General features: G+C 35.5%; 1 protein-coding gene across 3 annotated transcripts in view; it reads left to right on the plus strand.

Annotated features, from left to right (window-relative positions):
• LOC134846252 (latent-transforming growth factor beta-binding protein 1-like) overlaps positions 1-5,515 on the plus strand; it is a 212,387-nt gene extending 206,872 nt beyond the window's left edge. For all 3 annotated transcript variants that reach the window (XM_063863526.1, XM_063863528.1, XM_063863527.1), the window contains one exon: positions 5,041-5,515. In XM_063863526.1, the coding sequence (XP_063719596.1) occupies positions 5,041-5,264 (224 nt within the window). In that variant the 3' untranslated portion in view covers positions 5,265-5,515. The remainder of the gene's footprint in view (positions 1-5,040) is intronic.
• The last annotated feature ends 6,413 nt before the right edge of the window (positions 5,516-11,928 follow it).

Genomic DNA, 11,928 nt, shown 5'->3' on the forward strand with positions numbered 1-11,928 from the left:
TACAAAAATGAAGTACATTTTGTCGATACACTTTCAAGACGAACATATTTTTGGGATACCGCAGACGAAGATAAATACTATCTACTTACACAATATCCTACATTAATGCAACCACTCAAAAAATTTTCACCCGAAAGCATCCGAGCTAGCGCACGTAACCCAAATATTGATTTACAATCAATTGGAATATATTCTAAATCTGATATACAACATCACATTAGAACAGAACACAACAATTTCAAGAATTACTAACACAAATGGACACAATACAACGACAATCAATCGACCAGAACTTAAGAACACTTGCCGAAACCGCATGATTTGCAGACATTTATACACAAGACTACAGCGGATATTTTCAGGATATTAAAGACTACATATATTTAAACGGTGAAAAATACAGACCACAAGATATTTCACCCATAAATATTTTCAGTTTTGTAACCTTAAAAAACGAAATTCTCGCCATTCTAGGATGGCGCTTTTACATCTTAGGAAAATTAACTATCTTATACGCTATGTTCAATTTTATAGGATTTCTTTTCTCACTGTTAAAAGGAATCTATAACACATGCGCTATACACACACAAGTAAATCGCCAAGCAAGTGTAGCACGTATACTATTTGCAGGATTTTTTGGAATCTATTCATCATCAATCAACAAAATACTTCTAGATGCACAAAGAAAAGAATATAATACAAAAATATCCACAAGATAAAACACATATGACGAAGAACATAATAATGTAGATACAACACCTACAGCACCACAGATACCACCCTTACCACAAAACCGTCCATTATCATTAGTTCCCCGAAATTTTCGAAACCTAGCAATCACAAATAATCCAAATTTTAGACCAAATACAACAAAAAGTCCCATACAACACATAATGACACATCATTCACAAATTGATAATACTTATGAACAAATTATCGAACAACCTCATACCAACACTTTTCACTCTCAAAATAATCATTTTTTTAGCACACGATGAGCCGACAAATTGGATCCCTCCATCGCTCAAATTCCCACCCAGCCAACCTCCAAACCCAAATCCCAATTATCCCACTTTTTGCTTTCCCGCCAACCAATTCTCCAGTTATTAACATACCATCAAGCATGAATTCTGATACTAACTCAGATATTTCAATTTTCCATACCATCTCGCAATTTAACAACTCCGATGTAGAAACTCCGACGAGTTCGCAGACTCCGAACCATCGCCCCCTACCCATACCCAGACCAACTCTTCAATTTTTGCAAAAACCCCCTTTCGACCCATCCAAAACAGCCAACCACTCCCATCCCTTTCCACTCCTTCTTACGCTTCCCAAGTAACCCCAACCTATTCTCCAATTAATTCCGACAGATCACATAATAACTCCCCAGATAACATCCAAATTTCCGAAGAACTTGACAATTTTATTACACTACAACAACAATTAACACACCCCACACTCTTACAATACATCAGGTATCATCAACAGTAACATCATCAAATCCACCAACTCCTGCACCCTCTTCAGCTTACACTCCATCATTAGCTCAATCATCCACATCCACCAAAACACCTACCAGCACTAACCGACCTTACCGCACTCTTAAAAGAAAGTTCCCAAACCACCCATTTACAACCAAACCTGGAACAGCCAAAGAATATATCAACCATCCCGATCACACAAACACAAAAAATGTCCTTCAAATAACCCTACCCTCATTTCCACAATATACCTTAAATACTTCTACCACTACTAATGAAGCACGAAATTTTGTTGATGAGTACGTTTTAATGCCAACACTTCATTGGACAGCTTACTATAACTATACTAACCCCTTTATCTACCACTCACTAATACTAATTAAAATATTGAGAAAAACAAAAATATACTATATAGACTCACCACTTCATTAACACCTCGACAATTTACTTACGTTGGATATAAAAAATTATTAAAAACATTCACCGCAACCCGAGCTAATGATTTTTCAATAGAATACTACGACCATAACATCATCCGTCCTTACCAAGATCGATTTTTAGACGAAGACCGCTTTGCAAACCCACAACTAACTGAAATTTTTTTATTAAAACACCTTACTTATTTACACTTAATATTTTTGATAAAAAGCACGATAATATAATTTTAGAAGCACTAGTTGACATACAAGCATATGAAAGCTTCTATGATAAATTTCAGTTATTTTCACTAACCTTTCACTTTCTTTCACCACAGGAACGCGATTTGCACTGTTCCCACGATATAATGTTACGTACTAAACAAACGCACACTTACACATATTATCGTTTTATACAAAACCACTTTGATGATTTACACACACCATCACGACAACCTCACCACTGTTTTCAGTTTATCAACTCGAAATACACATCACCATTCTTTCTTAATTTTACATATTGCATTAAAAATACTAACCTCCCCGGCATCCTCCGCAGTTACGACCCAGTTACCCAAATGTATATAATCTGTCCCATCACGAAGACCTTCAATGATGAAGAATCAAGACTCTTCATTATCCCGCATGAATCCATACAACCTATCGAAATACCCATACTAGAATTTATTCATAACACTAAATACAATAATAAAATTTACAATCTAATCCAAAACACACCTTATGAGTTCGCAATAGGCACAGAAGAACTAAACACCATCAACGCACTTCAATTGCTTTGGCCACTGCTACAAACTAAAAATGTCATTCGCATACTCGCCAAGTTGTTAACAACATCAGACTTAATTCGCGACATCTTCCCACATGGCTTTTTCCAAGATGAATAAGGTAAATATGAATTGAAATATTTTTAACTAATAAATTTAAAATTGTGCTAACCATTTTCTATCAATGTTTAATTTATTCTTTTAGTCTTCACACCACAATCATCTACAAAACAGAAAAAAGACAACTAAAAATACAAACTTGTCAAATCATATTTAAACTCCTTAATCTTTTGCACTAAATAATGTAGTAAAATTCATACATAATGTAGTAATTTGATTTATAAATTATTTCCCAAAGAAGCAGTAAAAGTAAATACGATGAAAAATTTATAATTTTAAAATTCCCAAAAAGCAGTAAAATTCAATTTCAATGCAACAAATTCATAAAATGAGAAAGCAGTACTAACCTTTTCAAAATTTTCATTCATTCGCACAGGAATTCTATCCAAACTCGCACAGCTCACCCACAAAGAATTGTTTAAATAATGATTTCGTGTTTCAAGTTTTCACTAACAACAACTCTAACAATCATTTGCAAGTTTCAAACTTTTCTTTAACCCGGTTGGAAAGTAGTTATATACTAAGCCAAACTAACCAACGCAGCTTGCTAAACACCACAAACCATAAAATAACAGCATGACTAAGAAAAGAAAACCAATGGTACCCAAACCGGATTAACCCAGCTTAAAACTGGATAATTTATTCTTTTAAAGACTATTATAAAGTCTAAGAAAGAAATAATAAACACAAAAAAGTCTTAAGACAAACTCAAACAAAAAACAATTTAATTTTTGAAAAAAAAGGACACAACCAAAGTAACATAAGAAAGACCAGAAAAAACCAACATAAAATGTTATCACATAACAGGACCTCTGAAAGAAACAGCATGAAATTATACTCCCACTCCTGGCCTAACCCATCAGAGAAGGACAACCTGAGCATGCTTATAGCCGGCCTAACCCACCGCGCTACACCCACGCTTTGTGACCACACTTTAATAAGAGGTTTTTAATAAGAGGTACTCAAGGGTGAGTTACTCTTCAAAATAACTAAACTAAAATAAAACGCTTTTGTGAAAACAACTAACTAAGATCACGACTAAAAACCAAATTAACAAAAATTTATAAAATGTAAATTATACTATGCAGTATATAGATCATACACAACAACAAAGAGGAACATCCAAAGACTAGACGATCCCATCACATTCGAACAAAAGAATGGCTAAACACAACCGACATGCCGTCCACAATCACGACTCAAAGGATTTAGAGTACGACTTGACTTCGCAGAAAAGGACTTCATTGAACTAGACCAATGACCACCTCGATGTTCAAGTATACGTACAGATCCGAGTTACAAGGCATCCCTTCCAAACACGATTTTCCCGCCATTCCCAGACGAGGCTGCACACAGAACAGTTCTCTACTAATACAGAAGAATCTGACATAGCAAACCGTTTTGAAATCGGATTGATTTCATTGGGGAACACAGTAGTTGTCGAATGACAAGATAACAATTTCCTATCCCTGATTCCAACGTCCTGGAACGTTCTTCTTCAAGAGGAACCGGATAAGAAAATGATTTTCGCCAAATACCAACGTTCATCATCCATCCTTCATTTACAGGAAGAAAGATAAATCTAAAAACTCTGTAAACCCCGGATGGGTGGAACCTGATCTAAACTACATTTTATTATTGGATAAATTACATATTTTATCACTATAAAATATTTAATATTAACCAATCATATTCCATAAAACTAACAAACCACTTATTTGTAAGTGCTGAAATTACTTGTAATTTCAGCACCAGAGAGATTTGAATTTAACTTAGAAATTAGTTACTTCTCCAAGAGAACTTCAGCAGTCGCAATAAGCCAGTATACTCTAGATCTATTGAACCTAGCAGAGACTAGTTAAACACCCTGAGACTAGTAGATATAAGAGTAAGATTAGGATCGGTATTAGACTAAGAAGTAACACGAATCTATCCGGCCGAAAATAAGATAGCGTGACGAGCAGACGGTGTACCCTATCCGAAATTACTCTATGAGTTAACCAATACAACTTAACTCAATTTCCACTCTTTGATCTGTTCTGATTATCGCTCAACTACTAAAAAGTCGGATCAATCGTACAATTGTCCTCCCCTCAAATCGAATTAGGGGGTGAAATTGTACGGTTGATCCCTACAACGAGATTATTTCTCAGTTCTTAACTAACGAACACATTCTGTATTTGTGTAACGAAAATTCCTCTTTTAAGCTTAACATAGGCTAAGCGTTTGTTTTAGGCTTCAACGGCATCGCAGGAGACAGTGTTTTGATGGAGATCAATATTACTGTAGGATATCTAAGTGGAAGCTCTGTGGCACCTGATAGCTTCATTCCAGAGCCCAACAGCAACAACAACCAGGGAGGACTGGGGAATTCAGTGGCTGTGAAGTGTCCAGCATTTGCTGTTTTAGCAATTGGTTTTGAAATTTATGCAATGCGAAATCTAGCGAACTGTATTTAATTTAAGAATAGTTTGCATCTACCCAAAATTATGTAAAGTTGAATTTTCAAGTATTCTTTTGGTGCGCATTTTTCCTCGAAACAATATATCTACAGAAAAATTTGATTGCGATTTATTTTGAATCATAAGAACAAAATCCTCATCTAAAAAGTGTATTTTTGGACCTCACAAAAACTTTTGACCGAGAAGAGTGTTTAGTCAAGAAAAAATGTATCTTCGGTCGGTTAACCGATATGTGAGCTAAATACAATTCAAACTACAAATTTCAAAAACGCTTTTCACAAAGAGTCATTAATGTGTGCTTCATGATGAAGATGTTCAGGAAAACTGAAATTGTTGAAAACTGAGTTATTGTCCGGGATGACATCAATACAAAAAGTATTTAGTAGTACAATTTCATAAACAGAGCCGGCTTTGAAAAAAGACCAGTGATACAAATTCATGATGAGAGAAATGTGCAACTCGCATTTTGTTTTCAAAAATAGCATTTTTTCACGTCAAAACAATGTTTAAATTTTGAGCACGTTCATTTGAGGATGTTTATCGTTAATTTGAGGACGTTCATCATTATTACAAAAAGTAATGGCATTAAAATTAAATTTAGATATACAAGCACCAGAAAAACGGAACGGATGAATTTTTTGAAGTAAGAAAAGCTAGTCAAACAGTTGTAAAATATAAAAATTAAATGCCTAGTTTTTTCATCGAGACTAATTTGAGACAATTTTTTGTTCTTTTCCATATCATCATTTATATGCACCAGCAAATATTTTCCGAGAAAAAGTTTGCATTCATTTTCGTTTGTTCGTAGCGCACAAGTTTTTTCACATAAAAGAAACAAAAAAATCAGAATGTATGTTTTGAGTGGCGAAACTAGAAATTTTTAAAATTCAGTTACATGAACCTAAAGTATGCAAAACAGACCGCAATTTAAGAAAACTCCAACTTTTGAACAAGGGGCTTTTTAGCTGAAACGTTGGTAAAACTATGCGCAGATTTTTAAACAATATTGACAAATGCAGTTTATCGTTTATCTTTGGTTATTTTGTTTCAGAACCAAGCCCAAAAACATGAGAAACATGAAGCCAAACTCAAAAAGGTTCCCGCACCAAGCACCCATGGATTCTGATCGATTAAAATGGATTCCCGAGACAAAAATAATCGATTATAATCCATTACGGATGTAAAACTCAGACCAGGAAATCGATTATATAGCCATTATAATCGATTATTTTCGAACAAATATAATCCATTATAATCCATTATAATCAATTATAATCCATTATAATCAATTATAATCCTTTAATTTTGTCACTGAAATCGATTATTTTTGCCAAGATAATCCATTATAATCGATTATTTTGAAATGAAAATCCATTATAATCCATTATAATTGATTATAATCCATTTCATTTTTAGAACTAAATTCGTTTATTTTTGCAAAATTTTGCAAATTTTGCTAGAAGTTTGCAGAATTTATGCCCTGTCTTTTACTAAATGGGGGATAAATGGTGGGAGGGGGTAAACTGGGGGGGGGGGGGGGGGGTGGAGTAGTATACTAGTATTCTGGGACTGGGGGCTTAACTGGCTGGGGGGGGGGGGTAATAAAATGAAGTGTTAAACTGCGATGAATTAGAAAAAGTAGAGACAAAAAAATATATAAATTTTTTTCCTTAATGTAACATTTTATGAAACATAACACGTAGCAACTACACTAAACAGGAAATGAGATAATTTTGAACAAAAATGTAAATTTCATGAATAACCCCTCGAAAAAGTCCATTATAATCGATTATAATCGATTATAATGGATTTTATTGGGATAAAAAATAATAGAATTAAAATCCATTTTTAAGGGATTATAATCGATTATTTTGTCATTTTATAGATGCTCACCATATTATGACAACATAATCGATTATGATCCATGAGCGCTCGGTGCGGGCTGTAAATTTTCATTCAAGGAGAAAATGTTTGTCACACGTCCATAAAACAAAAAAATGTTAGTTACGCACTGTGAATTAACGAAAAAATGCTAGTCACAGTTTTTCATACAACAAGAAAATGCTTATCATAGTTATAAGACAATTTTCCAGACAAGTGAGAAATTGTATGAATAAGCACTTTTCTCAACTCGGAAGTAATGACGTATTCAAGCTCCATAAAGTCCAGAATCAAAATACAACAAGACTGCCTATATATCAGGGCAAAGCCTTGATTGTTCCGATTGTTCCTTAATTGATATCGAATAGTTTTTGGGAAAAGAAAATAATGAAAACCCATACAAAATACAATATCAAAGTCTAAAATTTTGAGTCGTACGAAACTGATACGACCACCAATTAGCTAGTTTCAATTCAATTTGGAACAATTTTTGCGCCGCATAATTTGCGTGGATAATTTGCCACGCATAAATAATTCACGTTACGCTCTCAGCATTAAGAATAAACTTTTTAAACCACGCATAGTTGGCTCTTTAGCAGTTCCCCTCTTTAAAATACCGAGTTTTATGTTCGTTTTAAGTGCTATTACGGCTAAATGCGTGATGTTACGCTGTGAAGTATGAAGAACAAATCTGTTCACAGTTGTCGATTTGTTCACCACGCCAAGTTTCATTGCATTATGACAACGTTCAAAAAAAATTTCAAAATTGAATTTGAAAAGGGGGAACTGGAAAAGAGCCGCATAATTTAGTCCAGAACATGTCAAAATTGGCAATTTTCAAACCTCCAGAACTTTACGAAAAAAATTGGAGGTGAAAAAACTTTTCACATTTGAACTCAAGAAGTCGATATCTTCAATGGGGTATAAAAATTTTGTTGAAAATCAATTTTTCGATCGGTGAAAATTGACTGAATAAAAAAACCACACCGAGCAAAAATATTACGTTGGAACAACTAGAATTACGGAGAAATGCTGATGGTCGGGCAGCACAAAAGTGCGACGGATAAAGATCGATTAGGATTGAGTTTTATTGTCTGTGTCTGTATAAGAGAAAAGTAATCGATTATAACCAACAAAAAATGATTAAATTGCTATTTTTAATGAGGCCTTGAAATCGATTGCTAATGAAAAATGATTGACTATTTTATCCAGTTAATAAATCAAGACAAGGAAATTTCATTTTATTTTATTTTTAATTTTTGGTTTTTGTGACTCAATTTCTCAGCCCCCCCCCCCCCCACTTGAACCCCCTCACCCAAGAACGATTACTCCTCAAGCACTCAAGAACGAGCCCCTCTCCCCGAAAAGAGGTGGGGTGGCTGCTCAGGAGGGGGAGAAGGTGGTTCAGATGGTCAGTTTGGAGGAATGGTTCGGGCGTGGTGTGTGTGTGGGAAGAGGGGGGGGGGGGGGGGGTTAGCAAAGGGGCAAACGTTGGGTGGTGGAATGTAAGGGGGCAAACGGGCATAAGTTAGGGGGAGGATCACGGAATCTTTTTGCAATTTGAGAAAACTTAGATTTAGAAATGGAGTTGACCGTACGCAGGCTTTGCGAAAATTCCGCATGACTCATTCAATGAAATTTGCACGACGCGAAACAAAATTAAAGATGAAAAAATCCGTCTCAATGTCATTCTAATTATTATATAACCCTTTTTAATGGCTTTTAAAACGAATTATATTGCATTATAGTTTTGCGTGGAAAATGGATTTAAATTCTTGGCTCTTTTCCAGTTCCTCCCATTGTTTTTTTCTAAATCCGCAAATTGTAAATTGAATCCACAAATTGTAAGCGGGATCAGTATGAAATTGCGGATTCCACTTGAATCTGCGGACTCTCCTTACATTTGCGAATTCCGGAACAACTACGTGAATTCGCTCGTTGCGGAATCCGCAACAAAACATCTGTGCCTACGAAATCTACGGAAATTTTGAAAATGGAACACGTTTACCTTTTGAAACATGTTTAAAGACTTATCTCTGGAATCCAGGAACATACAGACACAGAATTGTGCGCCTATCCATTGCAAAGTGTGGCCTCGTAATGGTCGGTTAAAACATACAAAAAAATTAAAATCCAAAAAAAAGTTAAAATGCTGATGCATTGGATGGGCGTTCAATTAAATAACCTGAATAATTTGCAGAAATCAAGTGATTAATTCTAAAGAACATCAAAATGTAGTCTAATTTACCGTCAAGATCCTTTCTCTCACTCTTTCGTATACATATCTAAATCTGAAATCAGAGAAAAATTTCACCAACACTGATTTTATACCCGAGTCGAGATTTTTCACCTAATTTGAAGCAAGATTTGAGCGGTTTGAGCGCTTTTTTTAGACGATTGCGCTCAAAATCTTGCTTCACAATGAGCGGTTTGTGCGGTTTTTGAGCAATTTTTCCTAACAAATGCCTAAAAACCACGCAAGATTTGAACGATTTTGAGCAGTTTTTCTTAAAAAACCCGCCCAAAAACCGTTCAAGATTTGAGCGGTTTTTGAGCTTTTTTTTTTTGTTTGATAAACCGCCAAAATCGCTCAAACTGTTCATTTTTTTAGCAGACTTTGGGCGCAATTGTCTAAAAAACCGCTCAAACCGCTCAAAAGAGGCTCAAAACTTCAATTTGGGAAGCCAGCGGGCATGTAACATTTTCTAATATAACTGTCCAGCAATTTTTTTCTAACGTTCGAAAATTGTCAATGATGTTCAGCGGACTGAGAAAAAAAATTGATTGGTGAGTGAGCAATCGCATACAGCCGAATGAGCGTCTTTTGAGCGGTTTTTGAAGGCATGATTTGAGCGGTTTGAGCAGTTTTTCCAACCGCTCAAACCGTTCAAATCTTGAGCGGTTTGTGAGCGGTATCTCGACCCGGGTAGCGCTAACGAGCTTTCCTTCTTGAAGTACCTAAACTGTACAGAAAAGTCATGGTTGTAACAGCAAAGGTGCTATAATGCTTCGCAAGTTTTTCAGAACCTCCCAAACTTGAGACTAATTATCAAACACAGCGATAACTTGACAAATGGAATGTTTCTTTTTCTGTCGATGTTTCCAGGATTTATTTGTCTCCTGAAATATGTTTCAAATTACTCTAAAATTTTTTTCTGTTAAGCTCCTATTTTTCAGTTAGCTAAACGGTAGCGAAAGCTGAACTAGTGTGTAACTTCAGTTTGTGAGTTTACTCTTTTGCATTTTCTTCACGCTTCATTGCGTTAAACATTTCTGAGCAACAAACGTTATCAGATAATTTTTTCTTTCTGGAATCTGAGCCACGACTCGCGGGTCTAAAATACTGAGTAATTTGGTCCCACATCTTTTTTATTTATGCTAATGCCTTGGATGGGCGTTCAATTAAGTAACCTGAAAATTTTGCAGTAATCAAGTGATTAATTCTATTGAACGTTAAAATGAAGTCTAATAAATGGCAAGACCATTTCTCTCACTCATTCGTATTCATATCTTAATCTGAATTGAGACGAATTTTTACCAACACTAATTTTATACCCGAGTCGAGGTTTTCACCTAATTTGAAGCAAAATTTGAGCGGATTGAACGGTTTTTTAGACGATTGCGCTCAAAATCTTGCTTCATAATGAGCGGTTTGAGCGGTTTTTGAGCGGTTTTTCTTTGAAAAAATTGCCCAAAAACCGCGCAAGATTTGAACAGTTTCGAGCGGTTTTTCTTAAAAATCCGCTCAAAATCCGTTCAAGACTTGAGCGGTTTTTGAGCGTATTTTTTTTTTAATAAACCGCCCAAAAACCGCTCAAACCGTTCTTTTTGAAGTAAGATTTTGAGCGCAATTGTCTAAAAAACCAATCAAACCGCTCAAATCTTGCTTCAAAAGAGGCAAACAACCTCAACTTGGGAAGACAGCGGGTATGTAACATTCTCTAACAAAAGTTTCGAGCGATTTTTTTTAACGTTCGAAAATTTTAAATGAAGTTCAGCGGACTGAGAAAAAAAATTGATAGGTGGGTGAGCAATTGCATGCAGCCGAACGAGCTACTTTGAGCGGTTTTTTTAAGCAAGGTTTGAGCGGTTTAAGCGGTTTTTTCAACCGCTCAAACCGTTCAACTCTTGAGCAGTTTTTGAGCGGGATCTCGACCCGGGTAGCGCTGATGAGCTCTTTCCTTGAAGTACCTAAACCGCATGGAAAAGTCTTGGTTGTCACGGCAAATGAGCTATAAGACTTCGCAAGTATTGCAGAACCTCGCAACCACGAGACTAATTATCAAATTTTGAGACAACTCGACAAATGAAAGGTTGTTTTTTCTGTCGATGTTTTCATGATTTTTTGTCTCCTGAAAGATGTTTCAAATTACTCTAAAAGTTTTTAATGTAATGTTCCTTTTTTAAGTTAGCTAAATTGTAACCAATGCTGAACTTATGTGTGAATTTAATTTGGTAGTTTACTCTTTTGCATTTCTGAGGCTTCATTGAGTTAAGCATTTGTGAGCAAGAAACGTTATCAGATAAATTTTTCCTTTTGTAATCTGAGCCACGACTCGCGGGGCTAAAAAATCGAGTAATATGGCCCCCCTCAGATTTTTTATTGTACCTGGTTCTGCATGGATTCTTAACTTTTTGAAGGACCCTCATTGATGGATTTTGGAACGAAAGAAGTAGTATAGATATACGACATTGGGATCGGGGGGGGGGGGGGGGGTGATCGCTACAGGGATCATTGGATTAGATTATACCTAGTGATCCCTAAGTAAATATTTATACC

The sequence above is a fragment of the Symsagittifera roscoffensis genome, chromosome 5, assembly GCF_963678635.1.
Source record: "Symsagittifera roscoffensis chromosome 5, txSymRosc1.1, whole genome shotgun sequence".
NCBI classification, from domain to species: domain Eukaryota; kingdom Metazoa; phylum Xenacoelomorpha; order Acoela; family Convolutidae; genus Symsagittifera; species Symsagittifera roscoffensis.